The sequence below is a fragment of the Megalopta genalis genome, chromosome 5 (assembly GCF_051020955.1).
Source record: "Megalopta genalis isolate 19385.01 chromosome 5, iyMegGena1_principal, whole genome shotgun sequence".
In the NCBI taxonomy this organism is placed as follows: Eukaryota; Metazoa; Arthropoda; class Insecta; order Hymenoptera; family Halictidae; genus Megalopta; species Megalopta genalis.
This window is the reverse complement of record NC_135017.1, coordinates 28888489-28911514: the sequence shown is the minus strand read 5'-3', so window position 1 is coordinate 28911514 and position 23026 is coordinate 28888489. Positions and strand designations below refer to the sequence as shown.

Below are 23026 nucleotides of genomic sequence, written 5' to 3'. Positions count from 1 at the left end.
ACTTTTGCGCTCTTCAGATTTTGTGTCGAGAAAACGACTTTACGGCCCACCCGAAATTTGTCGAAACGTGCTCAGTCTTTCAGACGCACGTATACGACGCGCGTCGCATCGCTGTCAGTAATCCAATTTGCATTTTGTTGTTACCTATTTCAAATTAATAGCATATATATATTTTCATTCATAACGTTTTATTTTATGTTTTACGGCTTTTTTCGACACATAATCGAAGGAGCGCTATTGCGCTCTTCGGCTTTTTTCGACACAATTATCGAAGGAGCGCTATGCGCTCTTCGGCGCTTTTCGATTCTGTTTTTTCAGAACCATCTGGTACGCAAACGGTTAACGAAAATATGGTACATGGAATGTATGAATGCATGGAACTTTATCGTTTAGGACTTCCTTGCGTTCACTAACGTTTGAAATGGTTCTATAACCCGATCCAATTACTGGAACCATCGGAAACAACTCTCTATCATTACCTTTCTTCGTCTTACCCCATCAGTCCTAATAACAGGAAAAGTGGTGGATCCTGGCAAAAGCAACCAGTTCAGCAATCACCGTTACACCCAATAACCTTGGAAACCGTGGCACGTGTAATAAGACAGCAAGGGAAGCCTTGCTTAACGCTAATCCTAGGATACTTCACCGAAATTCGAAAGAAAACTTACCTGAACTCGCCCAACAGAGAGCAATTAGCAAGTGCCAATTACAGTACAACTTGGCACACGTGTAAAATGTCGAAAAATATTAGGTCTACCGGAAAGTTCTGTCCGATAGTGTCACTTCAAGTTTCAATCCATATGCACATGTTGATTTGAGACATATATGACTATCTCTCTTTATCATTGCATTTACACACATGTACTCTCCTAAATAAACTGAAACAAAGATGTCTCATGTCATTATTAAGTGAGACGCGATCGTGAAAACATGGCTACCGATGATAATGCCAGACCACATGCTGCTTTGGCGACTCGTCAGAAAATCGCAGAGCTAGGCTGGGAAATTCTGTCACATCCACCATACTCCCCAGACTTAGCACCCTCCGATTATCACTTGTTTCTCTCTTTGCAAAACTTTTTACAGGAAAAAAAATTCAAAACTGAAGCTGATGTTAACCAAGCACTAGTTGAGTTCTTCGCCTCTAAAAATAAATCATTTTTTAAAAATGGCCTTTACAAGTTGCCATTATGCTGGCAAGAAGTCATAAGTAACGATGGAAAGTATATTCTACAATAAATATTATTAAATGTATGAAAATTGTGTTATATTTCAATTCAAAAACGGACAGAACTTTCCGGTAGACCTAATATTTAATATAATCTTTCTATGGTTGACAGTTTTCGTTAGACTGTAGATTGTTATGCAAAAAATAATTTTGCTTTAATTCTAAAATGGTCTGCATCAATTGCAAAACGTTCTGCATCAGTTTCAAATTGTTCTGCATCAATTCCAAATAGTTCTTCATCGATTGCTCAGAACAGATGCCAAATAGAAATTTCTTTCTCGTGTCAATCATTTCAATACATCATTTTAATCAGTTTAGCACAAATATAATACATGCATTTAATGTTTCCATTACCTCGAATTGCATCTTCTCGCGTTTGTCATAAAAAGGACAGCCTGCACGTAACATGTCTATAAACCTAAAAATTTTCTTTGATATAGAGATCTCAGAAGAATGTCGTTATATATATATATATATATATATATATATTATCCTGCATTTCATATATAATCACCTAATACATGAACCAGTGTACCATAAATTATGGTTGTCACACTTCTGTGACGCTGATAACGAACGTGTTCACCCTCTAGAATGCTGTGCAACTTAGAAGTCACACATTTATTACTTACACTTTTACCACCACTTTTCCCTAACTATTCACATTTATTATTTACACTTTTACGATTCTTCGTAACTATGCACATTTATTACTTGCACTTTTACCGCCAACTTGTTCTTAATTGTAATATAATTGTGATTCTGCAGTTTTTCCAGACCTAGTTATCGTATCTATTGCTCAAAACACTTTTATGCTCAGGTTAGAGATGTATAGTAAAAATAAAATTGTACATTTTATATTCATTTAGAGATTTAAAACAAACGGCAATATTAAGTTTGTATTTGACCGCATTTATCTAGTTTTGAAAATCAATATTTACCAGGAATCTATTAAATCTAGGAATAACATTTCACAACTAATAATCTCAGCGAATCACCTCGAAGACACTTTACCCTCTGTGGTCCACAGTGGTTCCTTTCATTCAATTCACAATTTACTATAACATCCGCAAATATATGATTTGTATTCGTATATAAATCTTAATCACAATTTTAATGAAAAAGATAAATTAATCGATATATATATATATATATAATTATTAAATTAATTAAATATATATATATAACTTGTTGGACTAAAAATATGTATAGAGGAATATAACCAATAAATTTAATTAAAAAATTAATATTACTAATGTTAGAAAAGTAATTAAATTAGGATAAACAATTCGTTTAGATATATGGAATAAGTTTTCGTAATTGGATGAGCACCTTCCGTTTTTGTTTTTACATGTTAGAGGGACTAATTCAGTAGACAATGTTTAAAGCAGTTTTTACAAAAATCGAAAATGAAATACAGTATCGAAGTACAGTAATGTCTCCCATAATGACGTAATTTTGGTGTGCCATGAATGACGCCGTGCTATTGCTACGACTACGACGTCCTTTAACGCGATTATTATTTATTAAATTAGCTTTGCGAATCGTTCGTTGAATTGTGTTCGGACACGGAATTATTTAAATTAAAATATCATTTACGAACTTTGTTAATCTTCACTGTACACCTTGCATATTCATATGGTACACATGAGGTCATACTTATTATTTCGGGTCCGAAAAATTAGTAAATATTCTTCAGACATTCTGAAATAAAGAATGAACAGCGTTTTTCTTAAAATTATCACTGCCACGTGGTAAAAAAAAATATCGAAAGTTCATGCTCCGTGATTTGTTCATTGATTTGAACGCGGCACAGAGTCCCCCTTCAGCTGACAAACTCAGTGGTAGGAGCACATGGCACTCGATCGATTGACCACGTTGTGTTTCGCGCCATTGTGTCTCATTGGTCGGTGTTTTTCGTTAATAACTCGTCAACAAAGCCGCAGATTGCATTTTCGCAAAGGAAAAAGTTACTTAGAATGATCTCAGCTATGCCACATTTCCGTAATGCGAGACATTTTTGGGACATGATTTTTGTTGTGGTGTATCATCCTTGGAGTCATGTAGTATCGTGGACTACGGTGATGTTTTTTTCTCTACTTCTTGTAACAAATAATGTAAAAATTAAATTGATTTATGAATAATTCATATTCAAATACAATGCAAATTTTTACCATTGTGTGAATATGCACTCACTTATTCCATTTTCCTTGTTCTTCCTTTTCCTTATTTAATTCACCTCTTGCTCTACAACATCGTGTCGGGTTCGAGATGGACATTCTGAACAGATTCTAATAAATATGCACGTTATCTAGTTCGCTTAAACCGAAATAATATTCTATTTTGTTATTGTTAATGCACAGCCATTGGAGAACATGTAATTCTTCTAGCGAATTATAAACTACAAGGAAATTCTAATCGCTTCAACCGTAAAAGAAATCGTAGTGCAAGAGGTTAATAATTTGTATAATTTCAATTGTATCTATTAGAAATTTTATTCGTCCTTCAATATTAACAAGTTGACGATGTTAACAAGGTTACTCGACGTAGGGCTGGGTCTAGTCTCCGACCGCTACCCCCGTTTTGCTCGTTCAGCCCCACGCCAACGTCCTTGGAGGGGTGAGTCCCTTGTCTTCCCTTGACCAATTAGATTTGACTTAGGGTAGGTTCAGGTAGTTTCATATTCGGTAGGTTAGCCGGTCGCCGATTCCTCATTTCGATTCATTTTCGGTGTCAACGCCTTACGGAGTGGTCGATCCATCCGAAGTCTCTCAGTATCTCACAGTATCTCACAGTGTTTTGCAGTCTCCTGCAGTCTCTTGCAGACTTGCAGACTCTTGAAGTGTTTTGCAGTCTCTCGCAGTCTCTCGCAGACTCTCGCAGACTCTCACAGACTCTCGCAGATTCTCGCAGATTCTCGCAGATTCTCGCAGATTCTCGCAGATTCTCGCAGATTCTCGCAGATTCTCGCAGTCTCTCGCAGATTCTCGCAGATTCTCGCAGTCTTGAAGTGTTTTGCAGTCTCTCGTAGTGTCTCGCAGTCTCGCAGTGTCTCTGGAAACCAACACTACGCCGGCGTCGATAAATCGTCATCCACTTGGTTCAGTTGGTTGTCGACGTGTAATTGCTTCGATCGAGCCGAAACATGCAAGTGAGTGATTTACTTTTCCCCCGGTACAACACCTTCGAATCGGCCGTTCTAGCCCGCTGATCGGGCTGAACTTTATTTACGGGCATAGCGGACCATCGGCCTGGAAATGATTCCGAGAAACTCGAGCTCACCGGCGACCATTGCATAAGTGCAACAGATCGGATCTGTTCGAAACGGCCTGCTCTCGACTTCCTACGCCCGGTTTTCCTCTGATAAATTTCCGATGTCGTCGTCTTGTTCCATTTCGTCTGATCTATGCTAAGAGATCCCTTATCGAGCCATCGTGGACTCGATTCGTTTTCCGTTGCTTTTTCACCTGTCCGGCGGAGACAGACGAGTCGACTTGTTGTAGTAGTGTTCGTCGAAAAATTTCACGTTATCGGGACGGCTAAATACACGATGTAGATCGTGTGCGCGATACCGAGTGATTTCGAGTTTTTTATTGCGCACTTCACGCGTTTCGCTACTGCCATTTCTTTCAACGACACTCCTCGCAGGTTTCACACCAAGTTTGCGCAGCATTAAAAGTCGCACTTTTATTTTACTTGATGAAAATAACTTAAATATATCTGCGCAAATTATTGCACACACACAGACAATAGTCGTCAATTACTGCCATATGTAAATACTTACAATTCCGCATCAAAGCCATAATTGCAGAAATTTCTCGCAGTAATTGCAAACAAATATCCAAAATTATTTGTTTCTTAAAATACTCCATGCTATAAAGTGAAATCTAATATAGTTATCTCCAAAAAGTATCATCTCTAATAATTGGACTGCTGATATTTTATGCACAGGGTTACTAAAAATAGATTATAGGAAATTTTTTTTTAAATATAAAACAAGCTATTATGAATTTCATTAGTTTTTTTATTTAATTGTCAAGTATCATCTATGACAATTGTGTGTGAAAGATGATATCCGTCAAATGATAACCACGATCACGTTTACAGACATCAAATTTTTTAACCAAACTTCGAATTGTTTCCTCAGATGGACGATTTATGTGTACCGAAAAAGTCGCGTAATTTACGAGGGATATTTTTTTTAAATAAATAAATTTCAGTAACTTTAACACGCTCTTCAATTGTATACGACTCCATCGTTAAAATTCTCTACCATTATAGGTTAAGAAAAAAAGAAAGTGACGAGAAACAAACATAACCCTGTATTTATGGCAAAAATTGAGTAGCTGAAATATGAAATTATGAACAGATAAGAAGAATTTAAAAATATAGTTGCAGTATTTTGGACTTATCGAAATTATCAAATGGAACAATTTATTTTTATTTGATTTCTTTATCTTACGATCGTCTCGGATAATTGTTATTTTGCATAAAGATTCACAGTATAGTAATTATCAAAGCTGTCGCTGCGACGCTAAACACGTAGATAAAAAAAGTAATTGTAACTTAAAAAATTTCTTCACCCGTTTTCTTTTTCTCGGAATTGCACGTTTGATTTTTCTTCAGTTGCGTTTAAGGTTTTTTCTTTAATACGATGTTACTGGATTGCAAATTGCATGCATTTAGAACGGAAGTATGTCGGTTGAAGTTTAAACAGTTGAAAATTTGGAAGAGTTTAAAAGCAATAATTATACCGGGGATCTTTATGTAAAATCAAAACCGTCTGCTTCTATTGCAAGAAACAGGAGTTATTTGGATATCTCTTATTCTTTCTTAAATAACTTTAACATTTCTGAAATGATATATTGACATACTTCAGTTATTTAAATTGTGCTATCGTTTCAAATTTCACCTGCTTATTTTTGCCACAAATAAACTGTGTATTTTATGCATGCGTGGCAAAAACGGGTGGGTTGAACAAAAACCAGCGAGAAGATTAAAAAATACTACGAAATGATTAAAGGAGGACAGAAAATTATACTTTGCTCATTTGTCTGGCAATCGGTAGAGAAAATTATTGTTTTGCGTAAAGATCCGCAGTTTGGTCATAAATATATAAAATTCGTAATTTATTTGAAACAAAAACTTGTAGCTAATATTTTGAACACAGTCCAAAGATGAAAAGAGTTTAATTTTAACATATTAAAATGAATAACGGTAAAACGGAATACCTATTCAGCTTTTATATCTTATGCGCAAAATTTTCCATACAAATCTAGTCCGCATATAATTTTTTATTTAAAATATAAAATAAAATGGTGAAGCATCGTCACAGAATCCTTTATGTAACTGCATCTGAGAAACGCATAAGGTTAAAACAGTGACTGGATCTTTTTTACGTTGCAAAAGCACTTATCATTTCGTACTCCTGTTGTTTACTTTAACGTACTCGTGATACTTGAAAAATGTAACAAAGATAAATCAGGAAAACTGATTCTTAGGTCTGGCGTCACGTGTTACGACATTTAAGTAACAATGTGAAGAAAAGCAATTTGACTCTGTTAACACAATGCTCGAAGTATCGAGATTGTCACGAATACGTGAGGTTGGTAGCGAACGTGTTAATTATTCTCACGCGGATGTTAATAGCCGAACAATCATCCGGTTAACTGATGTGTCGCGAACGAGAATGTTCCAATGTTATGCGGAAAAAGTGAGTGCCAATTTGCATGATTTGCGGGGACCGTATCGAATCTCTTCGTCCGAGCATTCTCCATCAAAATACCATATACGAATTATGAAAACACCGTTGCAAGATTGATAAGCTAATTGAGATGGTTGGAATAGTTACATATTAACAGCTGCAATTTGTATGCTGTTTATCGATCGATCCATCTCCTTATTTTCTTGCCAAGAATTCGCCGCTTTATATAATTGGTGAAAATATTATTTCACAGACGATAAATTATTAGAAAGTGATTTTAACGCAATTGGAATGATTTTATTAATTCTATGAGCGTTGGCACGTATTGAGATAGCTGGCAGAAGAATGTTACACCGTGAAGAATCTCGTTCTACAACTAAAACTGCTTAATTGAAACAATATGCAGTCAACTCGCAGTAATATTCGGCCACGCACCTTTCAAAACAGAATAACTTTCTTCGAATTAAACGAAATGACTCGAATTCTTTTCAGACGATTTAAGGATTAACCCACTAGACAGTGGCCAAAAAATTGTTTGTCAACGAGTGCAATTCGTTGGGATGATAGAAGAATTGAAAATTGATGTTTTTACGACTTTTTTATCTGAGTCTAACATCTGAAAAAAATAGTTGTCATTTCGTCCACTTCTGAAAAAGTTGTTCTGTTTTAAAAGGTGTTCAGATATTAATAAGAGTCACTGTACTTATCGATATACAAATCTACAATATTATGGTATAATTTACACCATTGTTAATCGGGTGAAAGAGAGAGTCTTATTGTTTTTATGAAATATCACCGGAATAGAAAGCTCGATAAACTTTTGTCGAATCGAAATAATTAGACACACATAAAATTCAGTACACTAAACAGTCAACGCTTCAACTATTATATGTTCCTAAATCGATTAGGGATCTGCAGGATGTACGAATGTTATAAAAGTAATGCTTAGCTTTTCAATTTTAATTTGATCTAATGAAATGATTTAATTGATGGTCAAAATGTTAAAGCTGTTATAATTGCACAATATAGAAATTCCGATTGGTTTTGTTATCCAAGAATGTTAAGAGTCCCATTCACACGGTTTGGGAACTTTTCGCCTACAATGTACAGTAATGTCTCCCTAATTCGCGCTCAGGGAAGGGGAGATGCGATTATTCGAGCCTTGCGGCTCGTTTTTACAGTTACCAGTTCCCAACAACTATAAAAACGAGACGCAAGGCTCGAATAATCGTATCTCCTCTTCCGAAATTGACCATTTTTGTGCGCAATCCGAGCGCGAATTAGAGAGAAATTACTGTACGTAGGTAATTGCTAGATGCAAATTCTCATTTTCATACGTCATTTTACAGAAATTGGAATTACAGAAACATTTATTTCGTCAACTCGAAGATCATTCGTTCTACGACGAAAATAAGAACGCTGTGTCAGTTCTTGTTAATTTATACGTACTTTTACGTACTCGTGCATTTTGAAAAATCTGCAATCGCCATAAACGCATAAAGATCTCCGCAGTCCAGTAATTGCCATCGTATCGATTCTCACGTAACTGTAAACTGTCAGCGTTCGTTGACGTCTACTGTTTTGTTCCTGGCAAGGATGCAAAGATCCGCGGCGAGCTTCGCGCGTATTCGCACTTTCATCTTGACATTAAGCATTTCGCTTGAAGGTTATTGCTCAATTTGTGGAATCGGGGACAAGACGATCCTGTGCTAGCGTTTACTCGGAGTGAGTACATTTCCTTCTCAGTGATTGACTTTTCCGCAAGATGACTTCAACTAATGATGGAGTACAATGGGCTCGGTTAATTCGACGTTCCTCTCCCTCTCTCTCGTGTTATTCGGAGAAATTGTCGAAAGTAGAATCTCTCAAGGGACTTCTGCGCCTGTTTGCAATTAAATATCATTGCAGTCTTTTTGGTTTACATAATGTAGGAGATTATGTGTAAAATATGTAGGAAGTTCCAATTCGGTTCAGAACTCCAAATATTTGTCTTTTAACTTAAAAGATTTCGTGTTTCTTTATGTAATATATTTGTAATGCTTGTATAATGTTTGTTTGCAATATAAATATAATATAATATTTTATTTTGCAATATAATTATAATATAATGTTTTAATGCATTTATAATGTTTATATAAAACATATATTTACGTGAAACATTTATAATAATTAGTGTGTCACTCTGACAAATCTTATAGAAACTTTATTGATCATAAAAGATGGAATTAGATTCTACAAAATTCCATTATTTTTTTAATATTTTTGATAATTTTTTAAATATTTTGATATTTAACAGTTCGAAGTAAACTAGAATGTTTCACATCTTCGTTAAATATCAAAAAATTCAATTTTTTGAAAGGAATATCAATTTTTATCAATTTCATTATGTTTATTTCGAACGTTACGTGGACGTCTCGTATATAATCCGATTTGAAAATGTACAAAGAAAAGTAGCGTGGACAAAAATCTAAATAGGAAAACGATAACGTGAAAAATTTGGCTTGAAAAAGATAAAACTTGTAATAATTTCACGATATCTCATGAAAATATATTATTTATCTCAAAGAACATTGTCTGGGCATGTACTTAACATCGTAGAAAGATTGGAATTAAATGCAGATTGCCACTGTTCGTAAATGATACTAGTTAGTTTAAACTAATTTAAGCAAACTCAGTGATTGTTATCTGCCTGGTTCACAGTTACTGCTTTCACCTGGCTTAGGCAAGCAATTAAATTAACCCTTTAAAATAATCAAACGGTTAAATAGAACTTGTATGGTGCGCTGCTCTTGTCGTATTCAAGGTTTCTAAACTACATAACTAAAACAATAGTAACTAGCCTATTAATAACAAAAATAATAAATTAGAAGGAAAAATTATTTAAACAAAGAATCATTCGAATAAATAGATAAAATAAAGAATCATTCGAATAAATAGATAAAATAAAGAATTATTCGACTAAATAGATAGAATAAAGAATTATTCGACTACATAGATGGAATAAAGAATTATTCGAATAAATAATGGAATAAAGAATTATTCGAATAAATAGATGGAATAAAGAATTATTCGAATAAATAGATGGAATAAATAATTATTCGACTAAATAGATGGAATAAATAATTATTCGACTAAATAGATAGAATAAAGAATTATTGGACTACATAGATGGAATAAAGAATTATTCGAATAAATAGATGGAATAAAGAATTATTCGAATAAATAGATGGAATAAAGAATTATTCGAATAAATAGATGGAATAAAGAATTATTCGAATAAATAGATGGAATAAAGAATTATTCGAATAAATAGATGGAATAAAGAATTATTCGAATAAATAGATGGAATAAAGAATTATTCGAATAAATAAATAGAATAAAGAATTATTCGAATAAATAGATAGAATAAAGAATTATTCGACTAAATAGGTGGAATATAAAGAATTATTCGACTAAATAGATAGAATAAAGAATTATTCGAATAAATAGATAGAATATAAAGAATTATTCGAATAAATAGATGGAATATATAAAGGATTATTCGAATAAATAGATAGAATAATTTATGACGAATAATTATTTATTCGAATAAAATATTCGACTAAAAAATAATCGATCCGAATAATTATCTTAGATGAATATTTATTCGAAACAATCCGAACAACGTCCAACTCTGACTGATATACTCGTCACTGTATATACCGCTTGAGAACTTTTCCCTCGCTAAAATCGTTGCACAATTGGCATCCTCCATCGAAGCGAGCCACCTAATCAATCACCAGGTGGTATCGGTTCGCGACCATCAACCGATTGAAATCTGTCAGATCGGTTCGATCCTCGTGGCCACGGGAACGAGATCCGTCAGAAAAGTTGGAGCGTCTAATTAACGTACGCGAGCCATTGATGCGGCAATAATTCCTCTATTCAAAGTGCCGGAGTTAGTCCTATAAATCGCCGTTTCTAAATTTAGTCTCGCCACGGTGAAATCGGCCGTTAATCTTCCATTTATTCGTCGCCCGATATACTGTTGCTTATGTACACTCCTCTGCTATATCAGTCTTGTCCATCGAGCATCTTTCGTTGGTCACGTTGTGTGTCGTTTGCCCACGCCGTGCGCGCCCGTCCAATGGCGTAGCTCCGGGGCCGCCTTATCTTCGCCGGTCGGGACATTTATCGCCGATTTAAACGTGGGTTTGATCATCCAGGCTTCAATTAAACCGGGACCCGTGCACTTGCGATTGTCTTCAATCCCCGAGCTCTCCCGCGGAAATTGACTCGACCTGCTTCTCCGCGATGCCCGCTTTTACTTCCGATTTAATTACCGGCACACAAAAGATTGATATAACTAGACTGCGGTTCCGCGTGCATTCGCGGCGTATGGAGATCGTTAGCCACCCGCGAGCTACGAATTTCAGGGGAAATGTATATTGCGTGCTCTCCATAGTTGGGCATATTGTTTCAGTCGAATTTTATCCCAACAATATTTCGAGTACATTTTAGGAATCAAATTTTATTCCATTAATTTTTGGTATCAAATTTTGTTCGAATACCGTTTCGAATAAATTTATTGAATACAATTTTGTTCTCTCTCTCTCTCTCTCTCTCTCTCTCTCTCTCGAATACCGTTTCGAATAAATTTATTGAATAAAATTTTGTTCGAATACCGTTTCGAATAAATTTATTGAACCAAATTTTATTCGAACAATATTTCGAATGTATTGTTAGGATCAAAATTATTATAAAATAATTAATCCGTTTTGACACTTTGAATGCCAAGTCACAATCTCAAAAACTTAATAATAAAATTAATATATTTAATAATAATAAAATTAATATATTTAATAATAATAAAATTGATATATTTAATAATAATAAAATTAAAATATTTGTCCAGTCGAATTAAAATTGTTAAATTCAGACGTGTAACATGAATTACTTTTTCGATATCCTTACGTTTTACGGATCCCGTTAATCTTCAAATCTGAGCGAATAATTCTGTGATTCACACGTATCAAAGCGTTAAAAGGTGTACGAATACCTTTTACAACGACTGTAGTCACACACAGGCTGTAGGGAAAATTAGTCGAGCAATACGTTATCCACATTTTTACCCGTCTCCATTCTTATTCTCGATTCAACTAATTTTACTTTGGCATCGGTCCAGCCGGAATCTTCCCGTCTTCCTTTCTTTCTACGATATCGTGCAAAACTCTGCTTCCTTCATCTTTTCAGCTTCAGACACGCGTTTTCAGTGGCCTCGACAAAAATTTACGTTCTGTTTTCTTTCACGCGATGAAAACTCTTCGCCGGCCTCGCGTCGAACTTCGATAAAATATGACAACGTGTTGCGAACAGTTTCATACTATATTTAACACGAGAATGTAAACTGTCTTGTTCTCTGACAAAAGTTTACGGGTATATCGCTATTATTATCTCGATTCCGATCGAAATAAACAGTCTTTCTGAAAGTGGCTTAATATAGAGTTACTCTGTAGATATTTCATATGACTTCCTTTTGTAAAAGTCCAAACATTGCTACATGCTATAGTGTAACATACTATATCTTATATACTATGTATTAAAACTAGTTCTTATATAAAGCAAGTTATTAATTAAAATAGTATTTTCTTAAGATGTACTGAAAATAATTATTTGAAGTAGCATTTCATGTGTCTACATTGTTATTAATTATTTCTTACGATTAATACTTATGGGAGAAAATAAACCAATAGAAAATGCACAAACGCATTATTTTAAAAAATAAGCTTCTTATTTTTCTTTTAATTAACGAATATTATTGGAATATTTAACGTGCGTTTGTTTTTAACAGTGCACGTATGTCGAATACAAACACAATTGCTTGGTCTGCCAAATTTCATGGAAATAATATTAAAGTGTTTCATTTCATGGACAACAAAGAAAATATTTATTTCGATGAGGTATATCAGGTTCATATTGTAAAATTTATTTTTTAAGCTTTTATTATATATTTTGTCAAATCAATGAACTATTTCAACTGGCATTTTATTTAATACAAAAATAAGTAACTATTTTAAACGAAGCATATTAGCCCGTTAACACGTTTGCGGCCAGTAAAAATTTTAACAAACTGCAAAAATAGACTGGTGATTTGTTCTTGAACTAATTGTGATTTCCAAATTTTGTCCGAGTGCATCTTAATAAGTTATACATAAACTGCGAGTTTTTATGCAAAATAAAAATTGTCTGCATCAATTACAAGCAATTTCATTCGTCCTTCAATCATCTTAACAGACCAATAATAATACATGGACCTTCTAAAATGCATTTACTTTTTATCCTATTTTAAATTGTAACTACCCGATTTTGTCATAAATGCATAAAATCGGCAGTCCAGTTGTGTACAATGAATGCCGTAGCATCCACATAGATACAAATCGAACTAAAGTTCATAATAATTTCAAAAAATAAACGCTATGTAGAATTGAATCCACGACAATGTTCCTTATAATTTAAATGTTATTATTGTTTATATGTAAACGTTTCGTTGTCGTGATATTATAGTGCATTGCGTTTTCCAAATTTTGCCCGAGTGCGGAGAATATCACACTTTGACAGTTGTATTTTTCATGTACAAAGAAAAGACCAAATAAAACGAAAATACTCGTTTCAACTAATTAGCCGTTACATTAAAGTGCATAATAATTCCAAAAAATAAGCGCTATGTAGAATTGAATCCATGACAATGTTCCTTATAATTTCAATGTTATTATTACTCATATTTAAACGTTTTATTGTCGTGATATTATAGTGCATCGCGTTTTCCAAATTTTGCCCGAGCGCGGAGAACATTAAGGTGCATAATAATTTCAAAAAATAAACACTCCATAGAATCGAACGCGCGGCTTATAAATTCGAAAGTTCTAGAGCATTCATGTAATTTTGTAACACAACGAAAATGAGAATGCTATCATCGCATTCGCATCCGCGAATACTATCGGAGAATTCGTACAGTGAACGAATGAACACAAAAGCCCGCGCGGCTGAACGACTCCGCAGGTTCGTGCGCGAACGGTAGAAACGTGAATCCGCGGATCCAAGAAAAATCGTAGCCATGCCCGAATCATCTTCCTGTGAAAGAGATCATTGTTCGAATCGACGCGGCTCGGCCGATTCACCTATTCGACTTTGTCGGCGGGTCTTACGCCGCTGACCGACTGGCGTGGAAAGGATTATCAGATAAAGTGATTCGGCGATTCGGTGTTTCAGAACGTAGTGTCTTACCGGTGCAGTAGCGACAGCGACGAGGAGCCAGTCACGAAGCAGCCACGACTCAGCCGCAGACACTCGCGGAGTTCTGGAAGGGAATCCCCGGGTCAGTCGGCTCGCTCGACGCGCTCCGAACGCTCCGAACGCTCCGAACGCTCGAAACGCCAGAGAGCCACGAGATCACGGTACTCGGAGGATCCAGCCACAGCCAGAGCGGATCTATCCGACACAGATGCGTCTTCGGAGAATCGATCCATCGGCGAAGGATCTTACTTCGAGGTGCGTATACCACAGTGACACGAAACCGTTTAAATCCGATCAACTCGTTAAGTGAACCGCGAAATACACGAATCTCCTCGAAAAATCGCCCATCGTTCGACAGTTATTTAAACCGATCCGCGTCTCGTTTTACCGTGAAAAGTGCCGGAGATCCAGAAATATCCTCACGAAATTTATAAGTGATTCGGTTAACGAAACTGGGATTAGAAAGTTCAAATTCGTCCTTGTGGAATTGACCGTGTGTGCACAGCTACGAGTGAATTATAAAAACTGGTGACAAATTAGTGTCGCGCTACGCGTTAATATCGGGTTTGTTCGTCATTTTCCGAAAAAATTTCGCTTCGCAAGGCTGTTAGAGGAACACTTTGATTCGGTATTTTGTCAAATGGAAACTTTTACTGGCACAAGATTTCAAAATTACCAGAAAAGTGTGAAAAAGTAGTTAAATATTTAACTCGAACTATCAAAGAATCGTATTTCTCGCGGAAGGACGAAATTATTTTCCTAATAACACATGATATGCGAATAAATAGGTAAATTAACGTAGAAGATATTTGATTAGGACGCGATTAAATTTTGAATAATAAATATTATTGAACAACATGAGCGCGTTAGGGAAGACTTGGCTGCCTTGGCTAGTCGCCTAGGGAGTTAAATCCGATTAAATTCCATTTATCCTTCTCCTATTCTTCGTTGCCTCTCCGATTCCAAAGAGTGTGTTGTGACGCGGCCGTGGAACCGGCGCCGCGTTTCCGAAACACTTCGGAACAATGGTGTTCTTGTGAGCCTCTCGTCACGGTCGAATTTTTTCGGCGCGGCCAAAGTGACTGGTTTTTTTCTTGAAGTCTCCTCGCAACTTCGTAATACGGATTTATAAGTGCTCGATAGGAATTTGTGGAACATTTACACATCCGGTGTGTTCGGGGCCCTCCGGTTTCTTTGTTTTTGTCGGAGATCTGTCGGGGTGGTCTCCTTTGTGGTTTGGTGGGATCCGAAGGATCCGTGGTGACGAGATAGATCGGTATTTATCGTTTGTATTTCCTGGGTGAGACTGAAGATGGACAGGTTCGGTGCTTTGGACGTTTGGATGTTTAGTATTGTTTTGAATTTACCGAACGATTAACGCGGTGCTGCCGACTACGAGTGCCAATGAACGTGCAAACAATGAACTGTGGCAGGAAAATTTGTGCGATCGCGTTAGAATATTATTCACCAGTGGGAAATCTAATCGGTTGCATCGATTCGAAGCAGCAGATGTCATATTTTATCTGTTAAATGCTTTTTAATTGAACGAATCGAATTACTGTTCGCGTAGTGCGAGGCACAACGAATTCGTCCTTTCTACGTCTGGTTTGTCGAGAGTGAACTTGTAACATTATAAACAGAGTTCTTGTAGAGTCATTTTGGAATTTCAATTTTCGTTTTCGATTTTCAGTGCGGAACTTGCGCGGTTGGCTTTTAATTATTCCATAAACGGTTCCTTCAGAAGGTAAACGTTTCGTTGAAATTTAATTGTGTCGACGAAACGGTACTTAATTGCTGTGAAAAGTAAAAGTTGCCGTTATACTGCGTTTATTATGATTAAAAATAACGTGGCGTTAGGGTAGTGCAGTCTTCTAAATATTTCAGTGACGGTGAAAAAGTTTTGCAAAAGTGGTTTTACAAAATGTGCTGCGACATTTTTATTTATGTTTGTGTCATTGAACATACACTCGTTTTCGTCCAGAAACTTTACTGTAATTTTGGAAATGAGTTTTACAATTTCACATTTAAACAGTGCAATTATGATTTTGAAAACGTTCGCTATTTTTCTTAATTGAAATATTTGTAGTATCACGGTTTCTGTTAATTTGAATGTTGTGTATCAGTCAATTTTTATGAATTGAGAGTTTCAAATTTCGATACAATTTTCTCGAAAATCGACAAGTCATTACTAAAATCACGATAGAACGTTTACACAAACGTGTTATCGAAAATCGATTATTAATACCGATTTTTATGTGAAATAAAAATTGTCTAAGTCACTTGTACGGAATTAAAATGATTTTGAAAACGTTCGCTATTTTTCTTAATTGAAATATTTGTAGTATCACGGTTTCTGTTAATTTGAATGTTGTGTATCGGTCAATTTTTATGAATTGAAAGTTTTAAATTTCGGTACAATTTTCTCGAAAATCGACAAATCATTACTAAAATCACGATAGAACGTTTACACAAACGTATTATCGAAAATCGATTATTAATACGGATTTTTATGTAAAATAAAAATTGTCTAAGTCACTTGTACGAAATTAAAATGATTTTGAAAACGTTCGCTACTTTTCTTAATTGAAATATTTGTAGTATCACGGTTTCTGTTAATTTTAATGTTGTGTATCGGTCAATTTTTATGAATTGAAAGTTTCAAATTTCGGTACAATTTTTTCGAAAATCGACAAATCATTACTAAAATCACGATAGAACGTTTACACAAACGTGTTATCGAAAATCGATTATTAATACCGATTTTTATGTAAAATAAAAATTGTCTAAGTCATTTGTACGAAATTAAAATTAGGTGCACACGTTTATCGTAATAAATATATTAGTAGCTTGAATAAGTCGAAAATAGTGTAACAACGTTCTCAAATTTGTTTATTGGCTCAACAGCTTTGTATTTCATCCGTTCATTTTTGTTATAAATCCATCAAATCCGCGGTCTAGTTATGAACGTTTAAAAGTGTCAAATGATTTGAAGTAAATTTTTTCTGGCTGAAAATAATGAAGATCGAAAATTAAGAAAATGTGCAACTACCGTTAACAAGTTCGATAGGCTTACGGTCAGACGATCGCTAAGATGGACATCTGACAGTGGAAGTTGATCCTTATTGGCTGGCTGCTATTGTTTCATTTTGAGCTCGCAGGAAGTGTCGCGCATACTTGGTGCACGCGTTGCGTCCACGTGTGGACGATCGATCTATCGATCAAAATTCGGAACACTCGATCGCGTTACCGTCGGTTCGTTACTTGATCGGTTTCTTTTTGGAATGGAAACCATAACACTGGCCCCGCCACAGTGAAACATAATACCCCGGAATGTTTGAAGTTCTTCTTTCTTTTTCGAAGGTGTTTAAAATATTTATTGGCCGCGTTCGAAATGTATCGCTCGGTTACGCACCGGGTAGTTTTACAATTTTACGACCAGACTGTGTAACAACGTAAACTGTACAACGGAAATCACAAACGGTCGTTTAGCTTGACTATGTCAAGTTAATAATTATTTAAATTTAAATTAAATTATGTAATTATTATTAATTAAATTATATAATAATTATTAATTATAATTATATAATTATAATATTAAATTATTTAAGTTTAAATAATTAACTTTACTATGTAAATTTATTGCTTTGAACGCGAGGCTAGAAGTGTTTTTTAATTCCTAACTAATATTTATTATTATTATAAAATATCACAATATTTTGTCAAATCCCGATCATATAATTATAGGAAATTCAATACATTGAGCACGAAAGATATTTTTTATCCGCTTACACGAATTTACCAGTGATTCGAAATGAATTTAGGGAAATAATTGCCTTATTTATGTCAATTCTCATTTTAGTATTTATACAGTCATTAAATTTCAATAAATTTTCATCAAATAAATTTTATTGATTAAATCGACATGCCTATTGAATATTGATCGTTATTATTCATTGCATCATAATGTCTTGGGGGATAATTAATTGAATATCCCTATACAACAACCCGATTAATTTTTACAATTATTTATTTCTTCTATTTTATTTTACCCCCTATATTAAACTATGTTTGAGATAAATCGTTATTTTAGTTGGTGAACTTGACAAAGTATATATTTTGAAAATATATATAATAATAAAATAAATAAATATATAAATAAATAATAAAATAAATATATATAAATATATATATATTATTTAATAAATAATGAATATTTTAAATAATTCGGTATACTAATAAAAAAATCAAATTTCTTTGAAATAAAAAATCGTCATAAATTATCCTATTTATTTAAAATTTATTCGTTTTTTTTTCATCCTTCTAAACGATCGATTTTAATGTTTAGGCCTAGGAAAGTAGCCGTGCTCGCGTTAAATTCTTCATAACTTCACTTTCTCTCATGCACTTTCTGTTTCGTAGTTGAAAAATGGGTTTCGCTGTCAACACATCTTACGATCAACGTCGTTTCTTATCAGAATATACGCAGGCATTCGTTCGCTAAAATTTTCATTATTAGACAAGCGTACATAATAACTTCGGATTAAATATCAATTGAAACATTCAGATACGTAATCCGGTGATATTTATGCCAAGATATACGCGATTTCTGTTATCCTTATAACGATTGTACATTTCAACGGCGGTAGTCGAAGTTTTTACGCCAATTTTCTATTCGAATCACTCTTATGCTCTTAAGGTCCCGAATTAAAGTAACTGTACTTGCTTCGCGAACGTGTAATTGGTATTCTTATTAACGTGAAACGATACATAAAAGTGTAAGTAAAAATAGCTGATATCCTGTGAAATAATTAGCTTTCAATTCTAAATGATGCAACGAGTCAATTTATCGGCAAAAAAACGCACAGGAAAATGCGGACAACTCGAAGTGATAATTCATTAAATTATAGAGAGCTCCCATTAATCATTTCATACGACGTGCGATCGTCTCCTTTTTCTTCTTTTTTTTTTTACCAGGTTATGATTTTTTTTTGTCGTAATATACATTAACGAGCCTGACCCAGAAACTGTCACCTTTTTTGCGTTTGTGTGTTAATGTCGGCGCTAGTTCCCAATTATTGCATGTGTGAGACAATATTCGTGGAAGAAAATTTGTTCGACTGAATAATTGCCAATACGATATATAGCATTCCTGTAAAGAATAATTACCAAAGTTGTGGAACAGATTATTATAGAAGTTAGATTGCAGATCGTCTATATTAAGATAATAGAACATTTACAGACATAATGTACCTACAAAGTGTATGAGACTTCGTAGTTTCAAGTACGATAATTAATTATATTTGTACTGAAGAATCTCGTATTTTTAACGTACTAATTATAATATTTACGCAGTCTCTGTGTTTTTCGCTTTTCGTGATTTTTTTTTCCAGAATCGAAAAGTCGTTCTTCAATATCAGAGTTGGTTATTATTCGAATAAACTCGTCGAATAAAATTTTATTCGTATCATATTTTATTCGTACAATATTTCGAATAAATCCTTGGAATCAAATTTTATTCCAATAAAATTGTGTTCGAAATTTGTTGAACAAAAAAGAAATTTCGACTCTCTCTTCTTTACATTATTTCAATAAATATTTCGAATATTATTTCGAGATAATGTAAAGAAAAATCGTTTCTTCACAATTTTGATTTAGTTTTCGAATTAAATTTTATTCGTAGAATTTATTCGAATAAAATTTTATTCGAACAATGTCCAACTTTGCTCAATATAGATCATCCGAAAAATCGCCCAACCGTGCGGATGCGAGCTCAGGAACGAGTACCTGAATATGGAAAGGGTCTTGAACCTTATTAGCGGCCATTGTTTCTTTCCACGAATAAAAGTGACCGTCTGAACGACCTGTGCGCCTCAAATATATTGCACACTTGCGTAGAGCTGGTGTTTCGGTTCGCCTTAGCGACTATAGAGAGGAAGCTTCAGGTTTCTTGCTTATGTCAATAGTTCTTGGAATAATGTACACACGGTGTTCGAAAAGATTGAAGTCGATGGTTGTTATAGATTGCTTGAATTTTGAGAAATGGAAAGGATCCAGAGGATACTACTTCGAAAAGTTATTATTACATCTTCATAATTGGTGTTTCATGTGGGATACAGCAATTTTTATAATTCTTTTTATTTTTATTTTCAAAGGAGTACTCTGATAAGAAGCGATTTTGGAATAACTAAATTGACAATTTCTATTTGAAGTATTGATTGCCCCAAATTGGATATAATTTTTATTGCATATAAATATTTTATATTTTATATATTATATATTTTATATATCATATATTATATATTATGTATTATATATTATATATTATATATATTATATTATATTTATATATTTATATATTATTTTCATATTTTAATTGCATATAAATTTTTCTATTATTTTAGAGTATCTTGGATGTAGTGAATTATATCCATATACTTTATTTAGTAAACGTACAATTTTGTACAATTATTGAAAAATATAAAATTTTCGGAAATATTTTAGAATGACTACTTAATCCAGTTTACAAGCATAAGTTCACCAAATGTTTGTAATTCAGTTGAGATTTTTTTTTTATTTACTGTCATAAATGCTAAATTTACTCCCATCTGCGAAAATAACAGTATCTCACCTCTCACTTTTCTGCAATGCACAGCCTTTTGTAGATTGAAGATTCATCTTTCTATTCTCCGCATTAATGTATAGCTTTTCCTGACTATCCGACCATGATAGATTTCAGATCTGAGGAATCTTCGTACGTTCTCCTCGTGTACTATAATTCTAGGTTCCTTTTGGAGTGCGGTAAATATCTTCGATGGCTTACAATTTCAACAATAAGCTTACAAAAAGTTGGCTAGATTAAATCCTATCTTAGTGTCGATATTCTCTCATAATGCACTGCGAATTTTATGCATTTATGGCAGAAATGAGTAGCTGAAATATAACATTATGAAGACACATGAGAAGAATTTAATAATACTGTTACAGTGAAGAATTTATTAATACTTTTACAGTGTCTTGAACTTATCGAAGTTATTAATAGAAACAATTTATTTTTATTTAATTTCTGTTTCTTACATTCGTCCTGGAAACTCTTAACTAGGTTCAAAAAGCAGTTACTTTCAGTGTTATTTTTTTCTTTTTTTGGTGCAATGTTTCATTATTCTCCTCATACAATTATAGACTCAATTTTTCTATCGTTATAAATATATAAATAGAAACGTAACAAAATTCATATGTATATTTCTATTTTAGAAATGATATAAAATAGAAATATGTAATTATGCACATCACTGTAAATTTATAGATTCACAGAATTTTATCGAATATCTTTACTGAACCATTATTAGACCGCAAATTTGTATGCATTGTCTGCGTCAATTGCAAAAAATAGTTATTAAACAGTAAGTTATTCTTTTCTGTAACAATCGTAATAGTTTAAAAATAATGCATTGACGTTTCTAAATTCTTATTAGTCTTCCAATTTGAATTTCGATTAGTCAGATTTTGTCATAAATGCATAAAAATCTGCAAGAAATAAAAATTAAATGGTAAGTTGTTCTTTTCTGTACTAATTTCGATGAATTAAGAATAATACACTCACGCTTTTTTTTAAACTCTTTTCGCATTATCTATCAATTCCAATATAAAATTTACAGATATGATGTTTTGCTAAGATTTTGCTTAACCCTTAAATGCATGATTTTTTGTATTGAATTTTAAAAAATCGTTTTTTGTAGGAATGTAGTCATAGGTTACGTAAAAAATAAATAAAATCTAGGTAATAATATTGAGTATTTATTTTGAAAAAAAGTTGTATGTAGACTTTCGGCAACAATATGCGTTTATTACTAAAATTATTGTAGACATAAACAAATGGTCATGTATTTATATTATCTATTAGTACAGGAATTTTCACATTATTTATAAATGAAATGCAGCAAAGCAATTGCGATATTTGTTGTGACACAAAGCAATTAGATAAATCACTCCTTTATAGGAAACTCGAAAAAAGAAAATATCTCCAAGTAACACATTGAAGGTTATCACCCACCACATTCAAATGTGAAAAAACACATAACTTACTCGCCAAAAGTAATGTCAAGTCTTTTATTTCACACATGGTCTATTGTCTATTGTTACCAACGTGTGTTCGTTTTTGAATAAAATTAAGTGGAACTGTAATGTAGACAATTGGCAACAATATGCATTTAAGGGTGAAACATCACTAGAAATGTAAAAATTACTTTCAGTCTTCAATTATGCACAGCGGTGTATACCAATATCAGAGTTCAGCTTTTCGTCAGAAGAAACCGGCGTCCGCTGACATCCGGTAGGCAATGTACAGCAGCACGTTGATCGTGAAAATTGTATAGCGTTATTCGTCACACGTGTTACCCGCGTGCGAATGATCTATCGTTCGCGGGCAATGACAATATTATTACGGCGCGTCGAGTGGAATTCAAACGGTGTTCCTTTCGTTCCGTCTCTTTGTTGCTCTATGAAATTGATTTACGGTCATGCCAGTTTAATTCGTCGTTTCTGGAAATCCACGTTTCAATTAGCCTCGGCAGCAGCAACATTTAACAGTGATATATGTAAACGGCGTCGTATTAGTGTCGAGGGACTTAACTTCGGTCTCTCGGACACAGATATCCGGAGTGATAACGGTTATGTATTGTAAACGCGCGTGTTTCTCGATCTCTTCAAACAACTAGATTTAATCCGTATTTCAAATGGGCTTGATTCACTCCGTTTTAATTAGTCCTCTTTCACCGGTTACGTGCTTATTTTATACTCGAACGAGCTTTTAATTAGCACCTGCA

The 23026-nt window shown here is 33.9% G+C and overlaps 1 protein-coding gene across 3 annotated transcripts in view; it reads left to right on the top strand.

The window, feature by feature from the left end:
- Window positions 1-23026, top strand: part of LOC117222485 (uncharacterized) — a 364434-nt gene that overhangs the window by 209770 nt on the left and 131638 nt on the right. For all 3 annotated transcript variants that reach the window (XM_076522259.1, XM_076522260.1, XM_076522258.1), the window contains exon 8: window positions 14181-14459. In XM_076522259.1, the coding sequence (XP_076378374.1) occupies window positions 14181-14459 (279 nt within the window). The remainder of the gene's footprint in view (window positions 1-14180; window positions 14460-23026) is intronic.